We start from the raw sequence: 27,066 nt of genomic DNA, 5'->3' as shown, positions 1-27,066 counted from the left end.
ATTTTTTCAGAGGAAATGAGAAAGACCTCTATGAAATGATGCAAAGTAAGTAGAAGGAGAACAATGTTATCAATGACAATATTATAGGGGAAAAATAACTTTGAAAGACTAGAACTCTCAATGAAATGATGAACTATAAGTCCAGAGGACTGAAAATGAAACACACCAACTACTCCCTGCCAGAGAGGTGATGCAGAATGAGACACATAGTTTTGGATAAGATCAATAGGAGAATTTGTTTTACTGGCCTGTGCATATTCATATGAAGGTATTCTTTCCTTTGCATTGTTTAGCTGGGGAGGGAGGGGAAGAGTGTGAGGGAGATAGAAGAAATGCTTGCAAAAATACATTTTTTAAAAAGAAGTGAGTGGCAGCCAGGCTCAGTGGACAGAGAGCCAAGCCTAGAGTCTGGCCTCAGGTACTTCTTAGCTGTATGACTCTGGGAAAACCATTTAACCCCAAATGCCCAGCCCTTACTGATCTTCTGACTTGGAATCAATACTTAATATCAGTTCTAAGACAGAAAGTAAAGATTTTTAAATAAATAAGTAAAAAGGAATGAATTTATCACTCTCTACTCTAACTGGAAAAAGTAAAAAAACTGTGCTCCCTACATTTTAGGAGCCAACATAATACTATGTGTACTATTAATGAAAATAAACAAGGGGTGGGGTGGGGAAGAACATTTTTAAAAGGCAACTCTTAGATGTTGGGAAAACTCATGGACAAAATGATCAGACTTCATCGTATATAAATAAGAACAAAGTTCTTTTAATGTCTGAATTTTAACGTCTCTTACTTATAATGAAGCAAGTGAAAAAATGAGAAAAACAAATGAAAGGAAGATAATAAAAGAGTAGGAACCCTAAGTGGGAAATACAGTATTGCACAAAACTCTTGCTAATACCCAACAAGCTGTGGATTCCATTTTATTTCTTTCCTTGTTAAAAATTTGTATTTGAAGTCAATTGGAAAATAAGATTCACTTACAGACAATTTTAAAGGACACCAAAGAATCATTCAACAAAGCAAGACTATTTTTTTAAGGTTAGTAAAAGGCAAATAAAAAAATAATAACAAAGGAAACATAAATAATATGAAAATGGAGGAAATAAGAAAAGTAAGTTAATAGAAAAATCATTCTCTGAATAGAAGACATTTTAGATTCAGGGCAAGGGGACTCACATCAACATAACTCACTTTAAAGACAGGAGAAGATCGCTTTTCTGCTGTTACTTCCATTGGGGTAACATCTTCATTCTTAATCATACTGCTTGACATTAGTGGAGTGATCAAGGCACTAGGAAGAATATTTACCTTATCTAGATTACAACTAGTGGCTTTCATTACTGCAAACAAATAAAAAGAAACATGAAATTTACAATTCTATAATACACTGGATAAAAGTAATGTTTTAAAAATATTTTTTTCTAATGGGATTGTAATAATAGAAAAATGAATATGGCTTATGGGAAGAAGTGTCTCACCAAAATGGTACTACCAAATTCAATAGTTTTTCTTTCTTTCTGGGTGGTAACATGGGCAGTATGATTTAGTGGAGAAAGGGACAGCCTTTAAACCAATAAGACCTGGTTCAAGGTCTACCTCTGACATATAGCTGCTATGTGACCTTGAGCAATTATCAACCTCTCTTTCTCTAGGCACCACTTTAAAAACTAAATTTCAGAGAAGGGGCTGACCTGCATTGATTGATAGAGGAAGTTTCCTAATCTGCTCAGTTTTTGTCCCCAAGATGGGTTTCATGGTTCTCACAACTATCCTGAGAATATAGTTTGAGGGTTTAATAGTGAGTCTAATTTATTTTATTATCACAAGTCTGAAAGAAAATAATAGGTGTATAAATTAGTGAATCCTTACTCCCTGGGAATTTACTGGGACTTAATTTACTAGATATTGGGGGTGGGAGGCTTAAAAACTATCTTGTCTACTTAGCCATTCTTCAGAGTAAGTTTAAGCATATACTGAAGAATGCTGGTAGTATGTGAGGGCCTTTATCCCCTAGTAAAGCCATACCCTCATAATTCTCCTAAGAACCCCTAAATTATATTATTCAACATTATCAAGTTATACTCTAGGACAGTGATGGTGAACCTTTTAAAGATGGAGTGCCAGGCCCCACCCCTACCCCCGCCCCTCAGACTGAGTGCCATACCCCTCCTTGCCACTCAGTGTTGGGCAAACCCTGTACCCCCTTACCCCCACACAGGGGAGGGAGAAAGCTCTCCCACTGGGCTGCTGGGCAGAGGGGCGGGTAAAGTGAAAATATGTCATCAGGCATGGTGGTGAGGGGGGGGAAGGGAGTAGCTCTGCCTGAATCCTTCTGCCTTTTTTGTAAAGAACTCTGGGGGTGGGGTGGGGAAGGCAGCTGCATGCCCACAGGGAGCACTCTATGTGCTATCTTTAGCACCTTTGCCATAGGTTCACCATCACTGCTCTAGGATGTGTCATAAAAATTACATATGTAGAGCTGGAAGGGCCTTTAAAAATCATTTAATCCAATCCTCCCATTTTACAGATGAGGAAACCAGGACAAAAGGACTATAAGGATAAGGGCATTTTCAAGATGATATGGTAGTGAGTAGAAGAGGACTCCAAGGTAAGACTCAGGCCCAGTCACTTCAAGTTCATTGCTTTTTCCACTGTACCATATTGCCACCAACTGGAAATAGCCAGCAACAGCTTCTTAGTAGATCATAGCCACTTTGCTATAGAGTTGACTGGCTATTCATTCAAAGATGATTACATCAGAATTCAGTACCTCACTGTAAGCCCTCACTTAAATTACTAAGTATCTATCTATCTATCTATCTATCTATCTATCTATCTATCTATCTATCTATCTATCTATCTGTCTGTCTGTCTGTCTATCTATCTACCTACCTATCTATGAGTATGAACATATATGTGTGTATATATACAAGCACATGTTCATAGTCAAATGGATGTTCCCTCTAATGATGACTATGGTCCATCTATGTCTACTCTTCCTACAAGATATTCATTCATCCTCTCATCCAATTATCACTGGAGTCCACCCAACACGTTGAAAGCATCCCTCACAGTCCTAAAATAGAGAGTTCAGGTTTAACATTCAGAGGATCTAATCTGTCATACCTTCCTCACCACATGACCAACCAATCTTCCTTTCCTATATTTCCTGGACAATATTTTTACTCCTGTTACTCTTTGAAGTTCATTGGTCACATGTTGCAGGTTACTTCTCAACTGACTTCTGTTTGAAATTAATTTTCAATTCATTGGAGACTGTTGTGTTCTATGTCTCATAAGATACAACAATATTGATAGACTAGTGATATTAAACCTTAGGGAAATTAAAAGAGCTGTGCAATTTCTGACAACAGTGCAGCATACTTTCCTCCTTTTGCTTAATTTTTTTATCCTACTTGTTCATTTTACTGAATACTCTAGAGATATCTATAGGTAGAAAAGATTTGTGCTTATCCATTCAACTACATATCATAATATGGGCAATAAATATTATTCATTCACTTGATCTTTGCTGTGACAGGTAAATCATTATCAATCTCTCCCAGGAAGCTCTACAATTCATGAACCAACTAGCACGCTGTTGCCTGTTAAAGGAACATCTGCAGGGTCTCAACTATCTTTAATTTATAACTCTGCATTAGGTATACACCTTCAGTCAGCAGAACATTTTTTTATTTGATGCTGTGATAATGTTTATACTAAATGATTCATGGAAGAAGGCTATTTCTGTTTATCTTTCATAGAATCTTGAATAGTTTTGATACAATAAAGGAAGATGTTTTGTTGGAAGAGAGCTTTAAAGTAGTGCTTTGCTCTACTGAATCAAATACTTTTTAAAGAAACAATAAGCACAATGGGAGATTGCATTCTTGTCTCTATACATTTATTTCAGTGGGATGTTTTTCCCATTTATTCTTTTTAGTTACATTTCCATTTCATCTATAAGCTCACCCAAGACTGTGATACAAGAGGCTAAGTATGATAGCTTTAATATCCTTGATAATAATAAGTTTATTATAAAAATCTTTACAGATCTTTGCTATTTTTATTTCTTTTTGCTATCCTTAAATACCCTTAGGATAACTTTGCTTAGCCAGACCTCTTGTTAATCTTTATGAAAATTAGTTTTACCTTCTGTTTCTTTCTGCTTTATGAAGTAATATAGATGATTATCATTCATTATCCACCTTATCAAGATTTTTAGAATTTCATATGTAGTTAGAGTATATCTTTATTGTATTACTTTTTTTACATCACCAACATTTTCATAAGATTTTATGAATGAAATAAAATTTTCAACTAGTGTAGCCACTGGCTGCCCTTCTCTCAATCTGAAAAGTAATTCAGATATGTGCTGACAGGCTCTTTTGGTCTCCTTGTTAAGAGTAATTTTGATTCAAATGTTTAGATCTGCAACATTTAGCACAGTGCCTAGAACATATTAGGTACTTAATAAATGTTTACTGGCTGAATTCACAAGTATGTTGTAAAGATTAAATGGGATAATTTATGTAAAATTCTTTATAACTATGAAGTACAATATGCACGTAAATAGTAAGTATCATAATGTATGATTTGGATTATTTTCCCTAAATATATTACTTTACCATTGCCCACATTATAGCTCAGCTGATCTTGATCTGTGGGATCATCTTGCAGAGTAATCCAATTAGCTTAGCATTTTACTCCTCTTTATTTTCAAAGAATTTCTCTGGAGTTCTTATGGGTGAGAATGATACCAGCAGTCTTTTGCTCTTTTGACACTATAGTTATTTGTAAATGTACACAGGTTTTGTCTTGGGCCAATGTTTCTAACATTTTATCTTTAATTTTCTAAAAAACTTTTGGGAAGATGGTTAGATGCCATCTGGTACTAAACAATTCATTCACAACCCATTTTTCAATTAGGTCTGGTTACATTATGTACTTACAATTATTTGAATATCATCAAATCTATATTACATTTTACTACTGAAACTGGTAATAGAAATTCCATTATGCTAGAATTTAATAACTAATCAAGGTTCTACTAAACTACTTGAAAGGGTTACTACCTAAGTTTTATTGTTATTTCTAAATCTAAAAATATTATAAAAATTTTATAATGTATTAATTTTGTTAATACAAATACAATTACTGTTTGTGAGTTGAAACAAATACATGTAAAGTCAACACTAGAGAAATAATCTAACTTCCAACAGAAACATCTTAAAAGTTCTATCTTCCTCATTAGAATGGGGGCTCCTTGGGAATCTCAAATTTTCCATCTGGATCCCCAGTCTTTAGCCTCTGCTTATTCATTCAGCACAAAAGCATTTAGCAAGTGTTTTTTTATTCGTTCATTCATTCTTCCAAAAATAGAACAGTTATTGGTAGAATTAACATGACCATCTACTATAGCATTGTCAAGCACACACTATGTACTCAATAAGTAATCAATGATTTGAAAATGTCAGAATACCATATATTAAAGATATATTTTTTAATTGAACTAGTATAACAATATCAAAATACAATTTGATTATGTTTATTTTAGGTTTTTTTTTTTAAGGTAATGTAAGAAAAGAATTACCATTAAAACACTTAAAGAGATTTATTTTTTAAGTGTACTTATTCTTTATATTTGCTTTATATTTTAATGTTTCCTGGTCAATAAGATGTTCTATGTGCTTTTCCAACCTTTTAGTTTAGAACTGAAGATTTATTTCAATACATATTGAAATAATTTATTTATTTCAATCCATAACATGGGATGAAAGAAGTATTCAACAGTTTAAACAGAAGTGAAAACATGACATGATACCTAGCCACTAAAAGTAGCCTTTGTTGCAGAAAGACCATTACTTGCCCTGTTTTATAGTAATACTATAGGTATGGATTTTAAATATTTAAAACAATTTTTAAAAATAAATTTAACATAGAAAACTTTTTGAAACTCATCTGGTATATTCAAAGATAACTAAATGTTATTTGAGAAGAAAGGGAAGGGAAATGTCATAGTGAAAAATTGTCTTTTCCATGAAGAAATTGAGAAAAAAATAAGGTGCACTACAGGAAATGTAGGTTTATGCATTAAAGTTTTTTTATAAGGACTAATCTAGTACCTTTGATAGCCTCTTCAAAAGAACAAGGTCGTGCTGGACTGGACATTTCCTTCTTCACATTTACATTCAGAGCATTAGCTGTTAATTAGAAGAGAAGATGGAATTTGTTATAAATTATTCAACTGAACAAATATCCAGGTTTTGCATCAAATTAACAGACTATTTTTTTAATAAGAACTTACTCAACTTTATGTTGACACTAAACTGAATTCTTTCAAACAGACACATTTTTCCATAGTTCTGCCTTTTCAATATTAGCCTGTTTCTACATATGCAAGGGAAAGAAACATTAACACTGGTCAAATATTTATGAAAATTGATGGCAATCAAATGTGACACCATACATCCTTATCTAAAAGACTTACAATTAATCAATAAGCATTTGTTAAATGCTTTCTATGTGCTATGCCCACATTGGTGAACCTATGGCACATGTGCCAGAGGGGGCTGCTCCCTTCTCCCTCTCCACATATACCTGAGGACATTTCTAACACCATCTGCCCCTCTGCCCATCAACCCAATGGGAGCGCTTCATTCCTCCCCTGCCTGGGGTAAGGTGGGGGGTGGGAGGGGACTACACACATGCTAAATGAGGGTTGCAGTTTGGGCACTTAGTCTCTTACGGTCTCTAAAAGGTTCGCCTTGCCATCACTGTGCTAGATACTATGAGAAATGCCAGGGATTCAAAAGGAGGCAAAAGGCAATCCTCATTCTCAAGGAGCTTATAATTTAATAGGGGAGATAAATAATATATAAACAAGCTCCAGGATCCATAGGAAATAATTAGCAGAGAGAAATCACTAGAATTAAGAGGGGTTGGGGGAAATTTCCTGTAAAATATGGGATTTAGTTGAGACTTAAAGGAAGCCAGGGAAATCAGTAGGCAAAACAAAAAAGGGGTACATTCCAGTCACAGAGCTAGAGAAATACCCAGAGCTGAGAGATGCCATGAGACCAGTGTCACTGGATCAAAGAACATAGGTTATGAAGGGCTTTGAATGCCAAAAAAGAGCATTTTATATTTGATCTGGGAAATAGCAGGGAATCATTTCAGTTAACTGAGTGGCAATATTAGATCTGTGCTTTAGGAAAATCACTTAATTTATTTAGTGAATGGAGGGTGGACTGAAGCTGGGTAGAGAGTTGAGGCAGGCAGAGCCACCAAGCAAGCTATGGCAATAGTTCAGACATGAGATGATAAATGTCTGATGTACCTTGGGAGTAGTGTTAGAAATACCACTGGGTAGGCTCTGATAAGAGTACCAGGCTTAGATTCAGGAAGATTCTTTTCCCTAAGTTCAAATCTGGTCTGAGACACTTATTAGCTCTGTGACCCTGGGCAAGTCAGATAATCCTGTTTGCTTCAGTTTCTTCATCTAAAAAATGAGCTAGAGAAAGGAATGCAAACTACTCCAGTGTCGCTGCCAAGAAAACCTCAAATGTGTTGGAAAGGTTGAACATACCTGAAAAATGACTGAATAACAAAAAGTGTCAAAGAGAAGAAAGAAGCATATCCATGAGATGCTTCAAAGGCAAGATGGACAGGCCTCAGCAACAGTTTGAATATAGTGCAGGGATATAGAGATGAAAAATCCAACATGATTTCTAGGTTGTGAGTCTGAGGAGCAAGGAGAATAGTATTGCCCTCTAAAATAGTAGGGAAGGTTGAAGGAGAGGAGGGTTTGGGGGGAAAAGAATGAATTTACTAGAAAGATATAATTATTCTGCCAGTCAGAAGACTTCTGAAAATATGGGCTTGTAAGTCTAAATGTAAAAAAGTATAATGAGCTATAAATTCACAAAATTACAGGTGTCTGTTACCAAGCAAAGTGTTGGGAAGTCAGTATCACTGAGCCCTCTAGTACTTTTAATTCTATTTTTATTAACATAGGTGGCATGAGATGAGAGGCAGTGTGCTATAGTAGAGAGTCAGTCTAGGAATCAGGAAAACCTGGACTCAAATCCAGATTCCTAGCAGCTATATGACTCTGGGCAAATTACTTCAATCAATCAATCAATCAATCAATCAATCAATGGGAAAGCACTTACCAAGCTTCTACACCTGGTTAGGTACTGTGCTAAGTCTTAGAGATACAAATACAAAGAATGCAATCTTTCCTGTTCAAAATGAGTTTATATTCTTCTAGCCCTTAAGCTGACAAAATGCAGAGAAGGAATTGACCTGCACTGGTACAGAAGTTTCCTCCCCAGGTAGCTGAAGTCAAAGTTTCAGTCTCTTTACCTATTCTAATAAACGTATTACAAACTTATCACTAAGTTACAAATAACCACTAATTACAAATAATCCTGCCAACTAGAATCACCATGTAAAATTTAAATAAAAAAGCCCTTCAGATGAAGAGAAAGGAAGCTCAACTTGATGACAAATAAAAAGCCAGCTTCTATCCACATTGTGTTTGTATTCAAATGCAGTTTATACTTTTCCAAGTATCATTTCAGCAGATTTCAAATGACAGCTAAAGCTGTCAAGATATATATACAGACACATATAAATAAAATTGTACATATTCCTTGAGAATAGTTAAATTACACTATTTATCTTGGTATGCAAGAATCCTATAGTTAGTAGATCAGATAAATGAATCATTTGATTAGAAATGAAATGAGGGGGCGGGGAGCTGGGTGGCTTAGTGGATTGAGAGCCAGGCCTAGAGACGGGGGTCCTAGGTTCAAATCTGGCCTCAGACACTTCCCAGCTGTGTGACCCTGGGCAAGTCACTTGACCCCCATTGCCTAGCCCTTACCACTCTTCTGCCTTGGAGCCAATACATAGTATTCACTTCAAGACAGAAGGTAAGGGTTTAAAAGAAGAAGAAGAAAAAAAAGAAATGAATCTAGAGCAGCCTGGCAAACATTTTCAAGATTGCATGCCCAAAGTGCAACTTCAAGCTGCCTGTGACACCACCCCCCTTCCCCCCCTCCCCCCCACCCAGCATTACCCCAGCCAGAGGAGCGAGGAAATGCTCACATTTCGGCAGCTGGAAAGAGGGGCAAGACATGCAAAAAATGTCCTCAGTACTAATACATTGCTGGTGGAGTTGTGAATTAATCCAACCATTCTGGAAAGCAATTTGGAATTATGCCCAAAGGGCTTTAAAAGACTGCCTGCTCTTTGATGCAGCCATACCACTGCTGGGTTTGTACCCCAAAGAGATAATAAGGAAAAATACATGTACAAGAATATTCATAGCTGTGCTCTTTGTGGTGGCCAAAAATTGGAAAACGAGGGGATGCCCTTCAATTGGGGAATGACTGAACAAATTGTGGTATCTGATGGTGATGGAATACTATTGTGCAAAAAGGAATGATGAACTGGAGGAATTCCATATGAACCTGAACGACCTCCAGGAAGTGATGCAGAGCGAAAGGAGCAGAACCAGGATAACATTGTACACAGAGACTGATCACTGTGGTATAATCGAATAGATATTTATATTAGCAGTAATGCAATGATCCAGGACAATCCAGAGGAATTTATGAGAAAGGACGCTATCCACGTCAGAGAAAGAAATGTGGGAGCAGAAATGCAGAAGAAAAACATATGATTGATTATATGGTTCTATAGGGATATGATTAGGATTTTGATGTTAAAAGATCACTATTGCAAATATAAATAACATGGAAATCGATTTTGAACAATGATACACGTATAACCTAATAAAATTGCTTGTTGGGTCTGGGATGGGGGAGAGAAGGAGAGGAGGGAAAGAATGTGAATCATGTAACCTTGGAAAAATATTCTAACTAACTAAATAAAATTTTTAAAAATGTCCTTGGGCACTATGGAGAGGGAAAAGGAGCAGCCCTCCCTGTGCCACCCTGGCACCCATGCCACAGTTTTGCCAACATGAATCTAGGAGTAGGGAGGTAGACACATCCTAACTATATAATCCTGGGCAAGAGCACTCTTCTGCCTTGGAACCCACACTTAACATTGATTCTAAGATAGAAGGTAAAGATTTAAAAAATAAAATAAATCTACATACAAGTCACAGATAATGGATTCCATAAATTTAACAGCTAAAATTAGTAAATACTTCTTCAAAAATTATTTTATTTTTTATTTTTACTTTTTAAAAATATTTTTTAATTTATATTTTTTATTTTTACTTTTAAATCAAATGACTAGTAACTTGCTTTGGGAGTTATCAGTGATAAGAATGAATGAAAAATAAATTACAAAGCATTTTTAAAGTCATAATTATATACTAAATACTTGAGTATAAACAGAAATGTGCAGATCACAAACACACAAGGAAACCCAGAATTGATCTTCAGTCTCATCTCCTCAGAGCAGTTAAGCTTTCTAGGGACAACACCAGTACTTTTCTATGACAGTCCAAAACAAGAACCATGAATTCTTGGAGAGTTGTATTTAATGGACACTCTTGCAATGAAAGGCTTCTTGATTCTACTTCAATAGCATTTGTGGTGCTAGAATAAACTGATTGTCTAATAGTTGGCAGGAATCAAGAAAGGGCTCCTGGTCATCTTCTCTAAATCAGCAGCCAAAATCTGTTTACCTAAACAAGAGTAAATCTCAGATTCCATACCTTTTACTCTATTTCTAATAGAAGGCAGTGTCTTTCCTTTAGACAATCTAACAGTTATAATAGCATGAAATCTGTGAATCAGACCTAGATTAAAACTATATTTTTAAAAAACTGTCATGGTCGTGCTAGTTTGACTACTAGAAAAGAAATGCAAACATGAAACTCTTGTTCAATTTACTTCACTGTTAGACTAGGCATATGATTATTTGTTTGAAACATCTCAACTGAAATTTGGTGCCAAAAGGCAAAAGTAGAAATTAGAGTTGAAATTTAACTAGTGCATAAGGGGAAAATTACTAAGTAAATATATTTCTGTAGTTTTACCTTTTTTCTCTTAAGACATAAATAGGTACCAAGTGAAAAGTATAAGACACTTGTACTTTATAGGAAGTATAACTTGCCTTTATTTGCATTTCTGTTTCAGATAAGCAACTAACTGGAAATATTTATTAAATATCATTTATTTTGACATTCATGTCTTAAAATAAAGTACTAGGAAATAAATGGCCCAAATACCATCAAAAAAATTTCTGGGATGTCAGGGTCTAGCCACATCATAACTGCAATGTTCTCCATTGAAGGTTGACCGAGTGAGCCTAATGTCCTCTTTCATATAACTAGTAAGGCTAAAAGGTCTCAGATTTTCATTCTGGCCTCTTGATAATTTAGTCTCACATAAAATAGGAAGACTTTTGTTTAGTCATTTTCAGTTGTGTCCAACACTTCATGATCCCTAGTGGGGTGTTCCTGGCAAAGATCCTGGAGTGCTTTGCCATTTCCTTTTCCAATTCATTCTGCAGGCAGGAAACTGAGGCAAAAAGGGTTAATTGACTTGGCCAGGGTCACACTGCTAGTAAGTATCTGAGGTTGGAGATGAACTCAAGTTTTCCTGACTCCACTCTTGGATCTCTATCTGCTGTGTCACCTAGCTACCCAAAATTAAGGAGATAGCCTATATCAAATTACCTTACTGAATAACTAAAAAAAAACCTGGTAAAATTAAAAATGATTTTTGTAATAATGACTAATAATTGTTTTTACTTATATAGAATAGCTTTCCCAACACTTTCTAAGAATTGGAAATCAATCTTTCATTTCATCCGTGACCTCTTTATTGAACATACCTGTATCTGGAGTGTAGGTGAATGGCTGAACATCATGGGATCTTCCAGCATTGGTTATTACATATATCCCCACAGACACAGGCAAGGTTATATATTGGTCATGATATGGAGGCACCTTCACAATAAGATGATTCTGGTTTATACAGAGGTAAGGAGAAAGAAAATATGAGGAAGTCAGAGGGGTAAGATGGAAATAATATTTAGTTTTATAAAGAGTTATTTTCCTATGAGCTATAAATGAAAAAGGAAGTCATTAAAACATATATCTATTGGTCAAGTTGACACAAGACCTGGATGCAGAACTGCCAGGCATAATAATAATCTTTTACCCTATAGTTTGTTTGGCACTGATATCTTAGGGTCCATTGGAATGAAAAACTTTATTCACATTAAGTAAAAGTTCCCAGGCTTACAGAAAATGAAAGACAGATGCCATTCACGCTTGTGTGACCTTAAGCTTTTCGGGCATTCTTTGCATACAGATCTTATTGATAATATGCAGAGGAAAAAGGCTTAGAGCTTTCATAGGAACATATTAACAAAATGTTCTACTGTTTTTCTTAGCATAGTGTGAACATTTTTTTTTAATATTAAAAAATAAGAGTAATTTGTTTTTACTGTTTATTCCGAAAAAGTGTCAATTTCCCACCCAAGTGTCATTTCCTTTCAAGATCTTCCTTCTTCCAACTTCTGTTCTTACCACCCTCCCTACCATGACCCCCCCCCCAAAAAGGTATAGATAAACATTTTCTGGGAACTAAGAATACTAGGCTATAAATATAAAATCCACTCTGCCATTCAGTAATTGTATAGCTTTGGGCAAGTCACTCTACCTATGTGAGGCTCTATCTTTTTCTGTAAATGGAGAACAAACTAAGTGGTTCATTTGGAGGAAAAAAGCATCCTCAGGATAAAGCAACAAATATAGCTCAGGTTAAGTTACTATATACTCTGTAATCCTCCCACGCAAATGGACTTCCTTAATTCAAATCTGTTCTATAGCTTTTTTTTTAGTCATTTTAATGCTATTTAAAATACTGAGGCCTCATTTATCAAAGCAGTTTTTTAAAGTAGTTGTAAAAGCCTTAATAAAAGAAAAGAGGGCTGGTCCTACCTATGCTACTTTACTACTACCACTACCACTAGGAGTCCCAGCCATCAGGAAAAATTAAATAATTCTTTCCCCAAAGGCTAAGGTAATGGGGAACAAAACCAGGTGGTAAACACTATATTTTTGTCCTGAAAACATGAAGAACGCCAAGGCAGTTGAGTGTAGAAGAAATCAAAGGAAACATTGCTTAATCAAGCTGTCCCTGGACAGCTCTGTTGTTTGTACTAATGGAAGTCAGCATCAGAGACTTGAGCTCTAAGAAAGCCAGGTAGTTTCTTTTTGCTCCATGTTCACAGAATTTACCTTAGGTCAAGCCTGTCATCACAAAATTTTAGGTCTACATGTGAGAATATGGATTAACCAGTGCAAATCAGTGTTTCCTGGAAAATAACCCAATGCATATATTTCATTGATAATGTTTCAGTAATATGTGCATGTAGTACAGCAGAATAATTTATTACTTTTTTTTTTTAAAGCAGACTCTTGATTTCAGAGGTAGAAAACTCCCAGACAATTTCCCCCGTACAGCTCTGCTGAAAGTAACTGAGTTGCCTGGGGACATAGAAAAGTTAAGTATATTGCCCAGGATCAGACAGTCCCATGTAAGAGAAGTTAGCCTTGAACCCAAGTGGTCTTGTCTTGGAGGTCTCTATCCACTACACTGTCTCTCAGACTTCATATATGACTTAAAATTATATTGATAAGATGATATATATCAGTTACTACTTTGGACTAGCATCAACAAGTCACCATAAGAACTGTTTTCTCTAGCTATTAGCCTAATGAGGTAACACCGGCCAAATGTCAACCAAGTCAGCATCATTAAAAAAAGCTATCAGAAACAGACGAAAAACATCTTTGTCATGGTTGTTACAGTGGAATAAAGAAACCCAGTAGTTATATCGTGACAACTATTTATTGAGTAATGCATGTGGTTGCAAACACTCCCCTTATACCTAGTTTGTTTGCAACCACATGCATTGCTAAATAAATCTAATTCAGCTTCTCAGATATGTATATGTTATAGAATAGCACCTATGTCACAGATATAATCTTGCCCAGAGTCTAAATGATTGGCAACTTCTAAAAGTACTTTTCTATCTTTAGAAATAATAGGCAAAATTCAGGGCAGGATTCTTAACAACATCAAGTCTATGAATTTGCTTTTTGAATACTGTGACAACAGTTTTCAGTATAATTAGTTATAAATTTCAGGGAGGAGAGAATTCAAAACGTGGTCAAGTAATGGATAAATTAGTCAAATATAACTAACATGATAAAAATTTAATTAAATTTATAGGACAGGAGACAACTTGAAAGTAACATATATAGGGGGAAAGATCCACACAGCAACCCAAGTTTATATTGAGTCTACAAAGCAGAAGTTCTGAAATTGGTATCTTTCTGTTATTTTTAGAATAATGAGGAGGAGTTCATTTGTTTCATTCAGCAAACTGTTCAACCAACATTATTTACAGTAGTTTAGGAGCTACTGGTTTCCACATTTTGCAAATGATATGATATCTAACTATATCTGATGGACTCCTTCTACCATTCTATAATTTTTACAGGTACTCTTCTAAATTGTTAAATGAACATTTTCTCGTATCTACACACCAAGGATTTTTCTTCCAGATATTTCCTGAATACCTTTCCCTAAATTTCCACTTATGGCTTCTTTCACAAAAGATTATATTTCACATCCCAATTATGATTTCATCCCATAACAGTTCCCAAAAAAATCCCTCTGAAAAAAACTGAGACATAATCTCTCTCATTAAAAAGATAAAAATGTCAAAATTAACAGAAGAAGCATAGGATCAAATGGAAGATCATGTTATGATTTAGTTTATTTACATACTTGCTTGCAAAAACCCCAGGACCTCTGGACATAGCCACCAAATAAGGACATAATTCCTTTCCATTCCACCATATGTCTTATTTTTATGATTAATCTTCTTTAATCTACTGTGGCTGGCATAACTACCCTGAAAAAATAGTGTTTTAAAAAATTAAACTACCCCAGATTTCAAAGTGTTTTGTTTAAAAAGACATTTACTTTTTAAGACATGTTAAAGGGTTTGGGTGACTATGATACAATTTTTATTGGTTCTAGTTTCTGTTTCTTGCATGTGAGTTTACAGGAGTTAAAGTACTCTAATCCAAGAGGAATTTTTTCCATGTTTACTATGTGTAAAATATTTTGCTAGGGATATAGAAGTTAAGGATAAAGACAAATAAAAAATATAATTCTTGTCCTTAGGCAGCTCACATTTTACTTGGGGGAGGAGGTAGACAATATATTAAATGATAAATAAATAATATGATATAAATATATAATAATATAATATATATGTAAAATATATACTATATATTTATACATAATATATAATAAATCATGTATGTATGTAAGCTAATCTGAGGAGGAAAAAAGAGAAAAAGATAATACTAATAACCATGGGGATCAAGAAAGGCATCCTATAGAAGACGGCCCATGATCTCACCCTAAAAGGAAGCTAGAGATCTTAAGCATTGGTAAGAAGGGAGTATACTTTAGGTAAAGGAGAGTCTGTACTAGTTAGAGATGGCCTGCTGAATTTTGGGGAAAACAAGTATGGTGTGCAAAAAGGAATAACATTACAATAAACTGTAACAGTGTTTTGAATACAAAGCTGAAGAATTTTAATTTTACCCCAAAGGTAATAAGATGTCACTGATGTTTCTTAAGTAGAAGAATGAAACAGGTCAGCTTGTGTTTTAGAAAAATTATTTTACTGTTTCAAATGTCAAATGTCAAATGTCAAAATGACAAATTTTCTTTCAACTGAACAAACCTAACAGAAAACAAACAAGTTCATACCAAATTTTTTCCATGGATGAGTAAGCCTAGGATATAGACAATGTCAAATTATTTTTCTTAAAGGCCCTAGGCAAAATTAAAGCTAGAGAAATCCTAGACTATTCAAGGACTCTCAGACAACAGAAAGTGACCTCTCTTCCCCAAAAGCGAGTTAAATCAAAGAATAAGTACTTTTTTAGTTGCTTCCATGAGGTGGCCAGTACTATGTTGGGTACCCTGAAACAGAGAAGTGCCATGAGACACAATCAGGAGTTTGCAGGAGATTACACTCCAAGAAGGAAGACAAAATGCATTATTTCTAAACAAGTAAATATTAGATGGCACTAACTAAAGTTCAATAAGAGCTATTGTACCAGAGAAATACACCTGGATTGTTAAATTCTGTTGTCTTGCCTACTCCCTACAAGTACAAGGTCAAAGGAACAATAAGAAGACAAACTCCACTGGGAAGCATTGACTTTAAAGGTGTCTTTATTTCATACAATGCATAGAATTGGGTTGTTGTCAGTGTGTATTTTGTGTTTTTTTTTTTTAATCCCGTACTTTCTGTCTTAGAATCAATACTGTGTATTGGCTCCAAGGCAGAAGAGTGGTAAAGGCTAGGCAATGAGAGTCAAGTGACTTGCCCAGGGTCACACAGCTGAGACATGTCTGAGGCCAGATTTGAACCTACGACCTCCCATCTCTAGGCCTGACTCTCAATCCACTGAGCTTGGTGTGTTTTTTAAACATACCAAGGGAGAGATATGGGTAGTTAAGTCAATTAAACCATTCTCCAGCCTTGGATTCATTCTTTACTTAGGTTTGCTTACTATCTTTTCCTGCAATCACTTCCTTTCTTATTCCTTCTCCTCCTAAAGTTCATTTTAATTTTAATTTAATTTTAAAATTATTTTAACTTCTAATTTGCCCCTTTTCATCCCACTGTCTATATATTTAGCTTTCTCCTCCCTGCCAGAACTAGCTCTTGATCTACAATTATACACTGGCTTCTCCTTGAATCAGTAAGAAATCTAGCTCCCTTCTATCAGGCCCAATCCCAAGGGTGGTCTATGTTCTTTTTTCTCTGTTCTTTGATTCTTTATTAGTTCAAACCTTTGTATATGCTAGCTATAAGGGATAATTTCTTAGAGAGATTCTAATTAGACAACTTTGGAAAACAAAATTGCAAATTACTTTTACATGTGTAAAGGTAATATTTTTTAATGTTAACTTCATTTCTTCCAACTTTCCCCAAAACAAAAATTAATGGTAAAGATCTTGTTGACTTATTTTATTATTAATAACCATTGAACTTTGAATAAAGTAATTCATATCCAGAAAAACATGAATTTTTTTTGGAGCCCAGAAGAGGATATTACTCTTTGGTTTTAATTACAGAACAAGTGGAGTAAAACAAATTTTAAACTATATACAAAAGAAAATCTGGAGAAACATAAACAATTTCAAATACATACAAAAGATAAATGTATCTTACAATCCAGGGGAAACTAGAACAGAAAGGATACCTTTCCTTTGGTTAATAAACATCACAGCTAACAAATGACTAGTTAGGAAGAAATATAAACATAAAATTGCTTAAGAGTAATACCTGATGAAATAATTCCATGTCTATTTCAGCTTCTGACTTCCAAGAGTTTTCATCTGTTTCAAATAAAAATTAAAATATATTAAAATATTAAATACATCATTCTATAGTGATTATGGAACTTATGAAATTCAAAGTTAAATATATAATAAAAGTCTCAGTAAGAGTTCCCTCTTGCATGCTCAAATTAGTTCAGGTTAATATGGTTTCTACTTACCAGAAACATTTTCTTGGAAGATAACTTTAGTTCCTTTCAGAAAATTTTTGCCAATGAGAAAGACTTCTTCCTCTCCTTTTACTGAACAACTATGAAGGCTTTTCTTTAAGATCTCTGGTACTCCTGCTGGCTGAGCTGCAAATAAATAAGTACTAAATATAAAAAAGGTGCAAACACTTCTTATTTTAAAATACTGTATGGAGCATAACAGTGTATTATTTAGTCTACAGACTGTCCATTTGTGTTGTTTGTCTATCTCTTTTGTCCCATTGTCTACATTTTGACATTATTCTTCTTTGTTACTACTTCCATTAGCCCACAGGGAGGGCAAGGGAACAAGAGGTAAGATTCAAAGTCAATCATTCAGACAGAGAACAAGATTCTACTAGGTTTCAAGGAAGAGGTGCTGAGAGAGACAAAATGACATACATGCTGCCTTCTAAGCACTTCCCTTTTAGTGAGAGAGGAAAGATCTATATAGCTCTAATTCTATAAGAAACACATTCAAAGAAAACACAAAGGAGTTTTTGTAGTGGGGTGGGGAGAAAGGGACACACCAAATCTAGGAGGATCAGGAAAGCTTGGGTGGAATCTGAAGAAAACCAGGGATTCCAGGGGGCAGTGGGGAGGAGGGAATATACTGCAGGCCAGTGAAACAGTCAGTACAAAGATCTGGAGAAGGGAGTCAAAATGCCACCTCTGAGGTCAGCTGGACTAGAAAGTACTTGAACTGAAGTCATATAGCCTGGAAAAGGCAGGTGGGGTCAGACTAGAAAGAGTTTGAAATGCCAAAAGAAGAGTTAATATTTTATCCACTGGAATTCAATATTAAAACAACAATAATCAATTATCTCATTTGATCCTTACAATAACCTTGTGAAGTAAGTGCCCTTTTATAGAAAAAGGAACTGAGTCTGAAAGAGGGGAAATGGCTTGAGACAGCTAGGTGGTACAGTGGGCAGAGTTTTACCTAGAATCTGAAAGACCTGAATTAAAATCCAGCCTCAGATACTAGCTGTGTGACCCTGGGCAAGTCACTTCACTTCTGTGTGTTTTAGTTTTCTCATCTGTAAAATGGGGACAATAGGATCACAAAATACTGTGGTGAGAGTGAGTATAAGGTATAAGAAGACTGGAAAAGACAGAACTAGGTTATGAAGGGATTTGAATGTCAAAATAGAACCCTTCATATTTGATCCTAGAGGTGATAAGGAGCTAAAGGAAATTACGGAGTAAAAGGTTGGCATAGTGCAATCTGGAATGCCTGGAATTCTCTTCCTTCTCAACTCCACTGATTTCTATGACTTCCAGTAAGTCCCAACTATAATCCCATGTTTTACAGGAAGTCTTCCCCAATGCCTCTTAAATTCTAGTGCTTTCCATTTGTTAATTATTTCCTATCTTGTATAGAGTCTGCTTTGTCTACGTTTGTTTGCAGGTTGTCTCCTCCATTAGATTGTAAGGTTGTGGAGGAGAGGGCCTCTTTTGTGTCCCCAGTGCTCAGCACAGTGCCTGACATACAGCAGGCACTAAATAAACACTAACTAATTGACTGAACAATCCTAGAACTGATTTAGTGAATCTTCTAAGCAAATTCTTTTTGTTCCTGACCAGTGAATTCTTTGGTTTTGAGAACTCCAAGTGAGACAATTCTCTCTACAGATACAAATCAACAATACTACTAACAACTTAAAGTGTGAGGGCAGGGGAATAGGAGGGAACTCTGAAAGGTTAATCAACAGTGGCTTTGGAATCAAGATCTTCCTGACTCAGAGATAGGCCTTGAATCCAAAATTCTTATCTGGCTTCTCATCAAAAATAAGTAGAGGGCCAAAAAACCTCCAAATTTTGTTCTTTGGGGGAATAAGGTGACCCCTAGTAAAGTTGGCCATTTTGGCAAGTGGAGACACTTAAGTATCTGTAGTTAATGAGCTGAAATTAATTTGCAGTTAAAATAATAATACTTTTACAATTGAATACTTTTAAATATCTCAAAAATACTCAGTAAGTTAAAAGGGTTTTTTAAAAAAACAATATTAGAGTATTTAGCAAATCTTTCTACTACAGAGAAAGGAATAATCAGCCTTTATCTAAATCTGCAAATTCTTATTATATTATTTTTTAAAACCCTAACCTTCCATCTTAGGATTAATATTGTGTATTGATTCTAAGGCAGAAGAGCAATAAGGGTTAGGCAATGGGGCTTAAGTGACTTGCCCCAGGTCACATAACTAGGAAGTATCTGAAGCCAGAATTGAACCCAGGACCTTTCCATTTCTAAGTCTGCCTCTAAATCCACTGAGTCACCTATCTGTCCCCTCATTACATTCTTATTAATTGATCCTGGGTAGAGATATGACTATGAAGCACAAGCTCTGACAGATCCTATCAGTCTGAGAAGGCTTTTCTTACAGGTCCAGGAAGAGATGGTATAACTGCAACCCATATCACTAGTCAGGTAATTATTAGGTGGTAAATTTTTTTGCCATAATAACTCAGGAAATTGTGTACTAATGAAAGACTATGATCTGTATTTGTGGAAGGAGTACTCACATTCATGAAAATGGCTCATAGTCTACTTAATTTTATCTTTACTACAACTAATTTTGCTAATTCCACAATTCAATGGTATTCTAATTAAATATTAAAGAAATAATGGAGGGACTTTAATTTATTTCTGTCTGTAAGTAAGAAATTGTGCACAAACATATTTGTATATACTGTATACACTGAAGTGAATGTTGTTAAAATATGCCGAAAGACAGTGATGACTAGACTACCATGTGAGGTTCCAAGTTTTTTGGGGCAGGAGGTACTTTTGTAATCTAGACTTGCTTTGGAAAGGCACAATCAAGAAATACAGGCAAATATTTTGAAAGGAAAACCAAAAGGGGAAGTGTAAACCTATATGAAAGGGTTTCATTAACAATGAAATAAATGAACTCTTCCCTTCCCCCACTTTCAAATGTTATGTAAAATTCCACTTCACTAATGACACTAAAACTTCCCCCATTATCTTTTCTTTTCTATCTCATTATCTTTTCCTCTAACGCTTAGAAGGTAAAAGGCTGCCAAATGAGGCCCTTTAGAGGGTACGGTGTATGTCTTCATATTTACATTTACTATACACAAAGAACTAGGTTGTGACTATTCAAAAATAATACAACTTATGGGTTATTAAAAGGCCTGTTCTATTTAAGTAGGTTACCCAAAAGGATCAGCTTTGTACTAAACAGATTTAAGAGACTATATTATTTGGTTATCAATGACAACAATTTCTATTTATAAACTGGTAGGGAGGGAAAATAAGGCTATACTACTAAGAAAACAAAAGTTAAAAACACTATCATTTTTTAAAAATGCAAACTACTTTTGAACATCTGTTTTCTTTGGCTAATTCCAAATAATATTCTTACCATGAAGTTAAGACTTTTCACACATTTCTACCTAACAAAAATGATTTAAAACTTATGGGCATTGAAAAATGAATTGCTGAACCTTTCAGTTTGAGTTACAACTAACTATACAAGACTGCACAAATACAATGAAATAAATACAAATCAAAGGTTAAACACTTTAAAATGGTCTACCAATTCATTACTTTTAATGTGATCATGTCAATAATGTTATAAGAACTACCCTACAAAATAAATATTTGGCAGAAAAACTGGTGGAGAAATACTAATACCTCGGTTCCAAACCTTTTCTAATTTTTCTTTGCTGAGAGGGACAAAATTTATCATGATTCTTTTAGGTTATTTTACATCTTAATCCATGATGATATGTTGATTATTTATCAAAACTGAATGAGAAAACTGACTTGATTTCTGAGCCTTACCTTCTTTTTACAAATATGAGAAATTATGAAAGAATTTTTGGAATAAGGTGCCAGATAATAATCAAATCAAACTTAATTCTGGGAGAAAGTCATATTTTGAGACATTTCTACCAACAGTACAACAACAATGAAAAGATACTAAGAAGATGTAACCTAAAGGGAAAACTATAGGTAGGAGAAGTTGTTATAAAAGGGGAAAGTTGTATTTAATATTTTTGGACAAAACCTGCATTTTCATTGACATGGGGGACTCCCTGTAATAACATTCCATCTACCAATACAAATCAGTGACTGTTCTGCATCTTACAATCCTAAACAGTTGCTTGGAGGATTGAGAAGTGAAATGATTTTCCCTGGGTCATAGAATATGGGAGGCAATACTTAAAAACTCAGGTCTTTCTGGTATCAAAGTCAGCTCCCTATTCACAACAACAATAGACTCAAACTCAAATTGAAATGGGAGCTGGGCCATATCTATACAGACTGTAGGCTGCACATTGACTCAGAAAACCACATATTCATATTCTCTACATTTCACTATAATTTTATTTCTCTTGTGAAATTATTTCCTGGTGACATTTCAATTTGATTTGGGCTGCATGTTAGACATTTCTGTATAAGATCAACTGATCAACAAGTACTTATTAAGTGCCTACTATGCACCAGACACTGTGCTAAGCAATGAAGATTCGAATACAATGAATCTATCAACAAATACTCCATAAACACCTATGGCATGCTTAATAAATCATTTAGCAATTTACTAATGTTACAGGATAAATAACCATCAGTAAAATTGAAACGCATGAATACTCTTGTGGAGAATTCCAAGCATGAGAAAAAAAAGAAAAAGGAAAGACCCTTTCTTTTTCCTTGGAAGTGATCCATCAGTCACTTCCAACCCAGCTCAAATGATTAGAGGCAGAGAGGGCAGCTTGGAGCCACCACCAAAGGGTAGTTTTCAAAACTGCCATCAGGAACAGCACAAATACTGGCCACATGCCTTCTTTCCAATGAACAAGTGGTTTCAGATGGAACATCAGATGCCTGTTTCCTCCCCCTCCCTTCTGCCCTCATTTCCTCTCTGCCTCTCTCCCATCTTCCTGTTTCCCTCCATCTCCCTGTCTCTACCTCTAACCCAAACCCTGCCCACTTCCTCCTCATTCTCATTGTATTTTATCACCCTATTCAAAAATGCTACATTCATATAAAATGTATTAAATAAAACACATATCAAGACAAACATTTTAGTTAATAAAATGTCACCTGTGCTTTTAATGTTTCATTAAGTGCATTTACAACTACAATATTATTCACTAAGCTTAAGTTCCTTGTTGTAAATATACCTTTCTGACTGACTTCATGTAGTCATACCCACTAAAAAAACAACTGTATCAGAGCAGCATAACTAATGGTTCTGTGAATTTTGTACTTCTTTCATTGAAATTGGAGAAGATATGCTCTTCTGAAAACTATTATTGGATATAATTGAGTTCTCAAAGGTCTGACTGATACAAAAATTTAATTTAAAAGTGTTCCTTGAAATCTTTTCTGGGTGTCCAAGGATATTTTCATAATTACTTGTTACAGATATAGTTGTATATGCCTCCCCCATCCCACATATATCAAAACTACTTACTACATAGAATTGGAGAGGAAGGTGTTTGTAGTGTTAAAGTTGAGCCATCTTTCCGTGTGATGTTAACTCGGAAAACCAATCTGGCCCGAGTGCTTTTTTTCTTAGAACCTGCAATTCCTATTCTAGCTTCAACATCAGCGTTTCTGAGCTTCAAGATCCCTACACAGTCCACCCTAAGATAGGGGGAAAAAAAAGGATAACATTTATTAATATTTGCTTGCATGCTGCACTTAATGCAGCTAATTTCCACAAATTCCCACTAAAAATTTCCATATTAAAATCAAATTTGAATAAAGAAGTCTTAAGACAAGAGAGTACTAACTATATCCCTTCAGCAGAAAGAGAATAGAAATATATATGTATAGTAAAACATTTTATGTTAAAAAATCATTAAATACACAGAGCCAAAATTAGTGCCAATATTTCCTATTTCTTTAAAGTTTGTTTATAAAGAAAAGGATTTTGTAATTAATTTTAAATTGTTGCATAAACATGAGTTATCTAACAATGATTTTGCATTTAATATGCTTGTTTCCCAATACCACCATTCCATTATTAATGGTGTATTCAATAAATGAAAAGCATATCAAATATAAAACACCATTTTCGAGCCTGAATATCAGCATTGGTTTAGAAAAGAGATTTCTTCTTTATAAAACTCAGTCTTTCTTTTTAGTTAATTCTGATAAGCTGAATGAATCTGCTACACTTTTAATTTTTAAAACGTCATAAGGGTATTATAAAATGACATGCTTTATCAGAAATTCTCTGCATCTTCATTGTACTTTTCCCCCATTTAGCATGGTCTTGAAAAGAATCCTAAAGCCGAGTAGCGTTCTAATAAATATCCTTTATACCCTCAATGATTTTTATGACTGAACACAAATAGTCATAGCATGTGAATATTCCTGCCACCAGGCATTGTGTCCTAACCATTTGTCGCTTTCACAGTTTAATTGTTTGTCAAAGGAAGCCATGTCAAATACTACATATAATAGATGATTAAATAATATTTAAATACCTCCACAACAGGAAATATCTACTGACTTTTAATTTACTTAAGGAAAAAAGAGAACTTTGGAATTAAGACCTATGTAATTAATATCTATTGAAAGAAAAATCTTAAAAGTCACCAAAAAGATGATTTGTCAGAAACTAGAAAATTGTAGTGTTCAGGGTTGGGAAAGCAGGGAGAGAAGAATGACAACGAACACTACCCACTTACAAACTACAAATAAATTCATCAGTATTCTCACATAAGCTCTCTCAACTTTTTTTTGAGAGAAGAATTGGGCTATAGGGCATAGTCATATCTTAAACAAATAAAGGGATTAATACTATATGTGTATATATAACACAAGGGTTAAAACTAAAACAGCTAAAAAATAAAATTATTAAACAAACTAGTGAAAAATATAAAATAATATTCACAAAATCAGTTTTAGATATGAGATGTAGATAAATAAATGCAGTAGATGCAAATACTTAGCAAGCTTCTCTTTTATCGGGTTATGAAAATCTACAAAGTATTTTTGATTTCTAATAACTCAGAAAAACCAAAGTTCATAATAGACTTGAAGGTTTATAGATCTAGACATGAAAGAGACCTCAAAGGTCACTCAGTGCTCTTTTAACAGATGAGAGATTGCAGTCTAAAAAGATTAAGTGACTTGACAGAGACAAATGGTAAGCATTAGAGGTACAACTTTAACCTTCTTCTTGATTCCACAGATAACTCTCCTTTCACTTTATCATGTTAAGAAAGGAGAACTGATAAAAATAAGTCAGTGAAGGGAGATGTGAAAATGGAAAAGCAGCTGATCTGAATAAAGGCCCAGTTACTGCAGCTTAATAGTACAAAAACCCAATAGCACTGTGACGAAATGAAATCCTATTAGCTGATTATCTATTAATAACAACTGCCCTTTCAGTGGGTGAGGGAGGGGTTAGAAAAGAGGAAGACAATTTGGAACTCAAAATCTAAAAGAAAAGAATGTTGAGACTAAGTAAATAATAAATTTTAAGAACTTTTTAAAAAGACTAATGGTAGAACTTTGTATTTTTATAGCATTTCATTATGTTTCAGAGAAAACTAGAATATAGCGTTAAGGAAGAAAGCCTAGTAAGCAAGCATGAAATACAATTTTTAAAAATCTGAAAAAAAGTTATATAAGGAAAAGCTGATGATTTTAAAATATTACATTCTATATTACCTTTAGTATTTTACATTTGTTCAAGTAAATAAATCCATATAATTAGAGTGCCTAAAAATCACATTTCAAAAATTCCAAAAAGCCAAAATTAACATTTTTCCTATTCAACTACCCAAATGATAATACAAGAAGGAAAAAAATTTTTAATACTTACGCCAGTGTCATGTTGTTGCTAGGATCAAGGCCAACTTCTATAACCGTAGTACCTTCAATATCAACTTCTTTGCAAGGAGTTGTATTTCTACCTGTTACTCTACAGGCCTGATAAAATCCATGTGGTTTCACTCGACCAGAGTCATTACCCACAAACACTTGTAACACTACAGGCTCATTGTGTCCTTCAAGCTAGAATCAAACAGCAGAAAATAAAAAGTTAATTGACCTTCAAGAGTCAAATCATAAAATAAGATATTTATTAAAAAATATAAAGCATGTAACTAAGATATGAGGTAACAACAAAATCATGAAATTTTTAAAAAAATAAAAATTAAGAAATTAAGAAAAAAATGGAAAGTTCTATTTATTAATAAAGTATAAAACATTAATGTATTATCTTATACTAACTAGAAAATATTATGTAAAATATAAGATTATTAACATTGATATAATAATTCAATTTTATTTATGTTTAAGATTTTAGCAGTTGAAGTATAATTTATTAGCATAAAAATAAAATGAAACCATCTTTGCTTAAATATTTGTTAATGTAATAAGTGTCTGCTATATAGAGAACATCTGATAAATGCTTTTTACGATTGTCTTTATGAAGACTCTTATGAATCTAATTTTAAAAGCTCTAAATTGAAAATATTGAGGGAAGGAAAAAAATTGTCTTCGCCAAGCTATACCCAATTAGAGAAGCTACAGAACAGGAAAAAATTCAGTGGAGACAAGAACCAAGAAAGGTTAACAGTAGTAAACAAGTGCACAAAGTTTAGACAACATACAAGATCAGCTAGAAGTCCTAAAGCAGACATATCAGGAAACTATTAACTTTTTAACTTATCTTAATAGTAATTTACTCCTTCAAAATGTAGAGAAACTTAGCAAGGGAAAATAGATCTGATTATCATTAGCAAGTACTCTAGATTTTGGGAGAACAGATTTCAACAGGGTCAAAGAAAGGATAAGCAGGATCCCATATGCTAAAACTCTGGGGAAGTCAGCCAAGGAGAGATATAAAAATTCTCGAGAACAAAATTAAGATACAAATTAAAATAATTCAAAGAAGAAAGAAAACCAAAAATTTTCAGAAGAGTCTAAGAGCTAACTGAACAACTTAAATCTTAAAAGAGATATATACAACCCCAAAGAGATAATAAGGAAAAGACCTGTACAGAATATTCATAGCTGTGTTCTTTGTAGTGGCAAAAAATTGGAAAATGAGGGGATGCCCTTTAATTGGGGAATGGCTGAACAAATTATGGTATATGTTCATAATGTAATACTATTGTGCTCAAAGGAATAATGAACTGGAGGAATTCCATGTAAACTGGAACGACCTCCAGGAATTGATGCACGGTGAAAGGAGCAGAACCAGGAAAACATTGTACACAGAGACTGATGCACTGTGGTACAATTGAATGTAATGGACTTCTCCATTAGTGGCAATGCAGTGATCCTGAACAACTCAGAGGGATTTATGAGAAAGAACACTATCCACATGCAAAGGAAGAACTATGGGAGTAGAAACACAGAAGAAAAACAACTGCTTGATTACATGGGTCGATGGGGATATGGACTCCAAATGTTCATTTTGGTGTAAACA

The 27,066-nt window shown here is 34.4% G+C and overlaps 1 protein-coding gene across 16 annotated transcripts in view; it reads right to left on the bottom strand.

Annotated features, from left to right (window-relative positions):
- The window catches only part of NFAT5 (nuclear factor of activated T cells 5), a 241,361-nt gene that overhangs the window by 15,950 nt on the left and 198,345 nt on the right, over window positions 1-27,066 (bottom strand). For all 16 annotated transcript variants that reach the window (XM_056811368.1, XM_056811370.1, XM_056811375.1 and 13 more), the window contains 7 exons: window positions 25,453-25,643; window positions 23,086-23,258; window positions 17,609-17,743; window positions 17,395-17,447; window positions 11,833-11,965; window positions 6,135-6,212; window positions 1,201-1,349 (listed from right to left, as the gene is read on the bottom strand). In XM_056811368.1, the coding sequence (XP_056667346.1) occupies window positions 1,201-1,349; window positions 6,135-6,212; window positions 11,833-11,965; window positions 17,395-17,447; window positions 17,609-17,743; window positions 23,086-23,258; window positions 25,453-25,643 (912 nt within the window). The remainder of the gene's footprint in view (window positions 1-1,200; window positions 1,350-6,134; window positions 6,213-11,832; window positions 11,966-17,394; window positions 17,448-17,608; window positions 17,744-23,085; window positions 23,259-25,452; window positions 25,644-27,066) is intronic.

This window comes from Monodelphis domestica, chromosome 1 (assembly GCF_027887165.1).
Source record: "Monodelphis domestica isolate mMonDom1 chromosome 1, mMonDom1.pri, whole genome shotgun sequence".
In the NCBI taxonomy this organism is placed as follows: domain Eukaryota; kingdom Metazoa; phylum Chordata; class Mammalia; order Didelphimorphia; family Didelphidae; genus Monodelphis; species Monodelphis domestica.
This window is presented reverse-complemented; position numbering and strand designations above follow the sequence as displayed.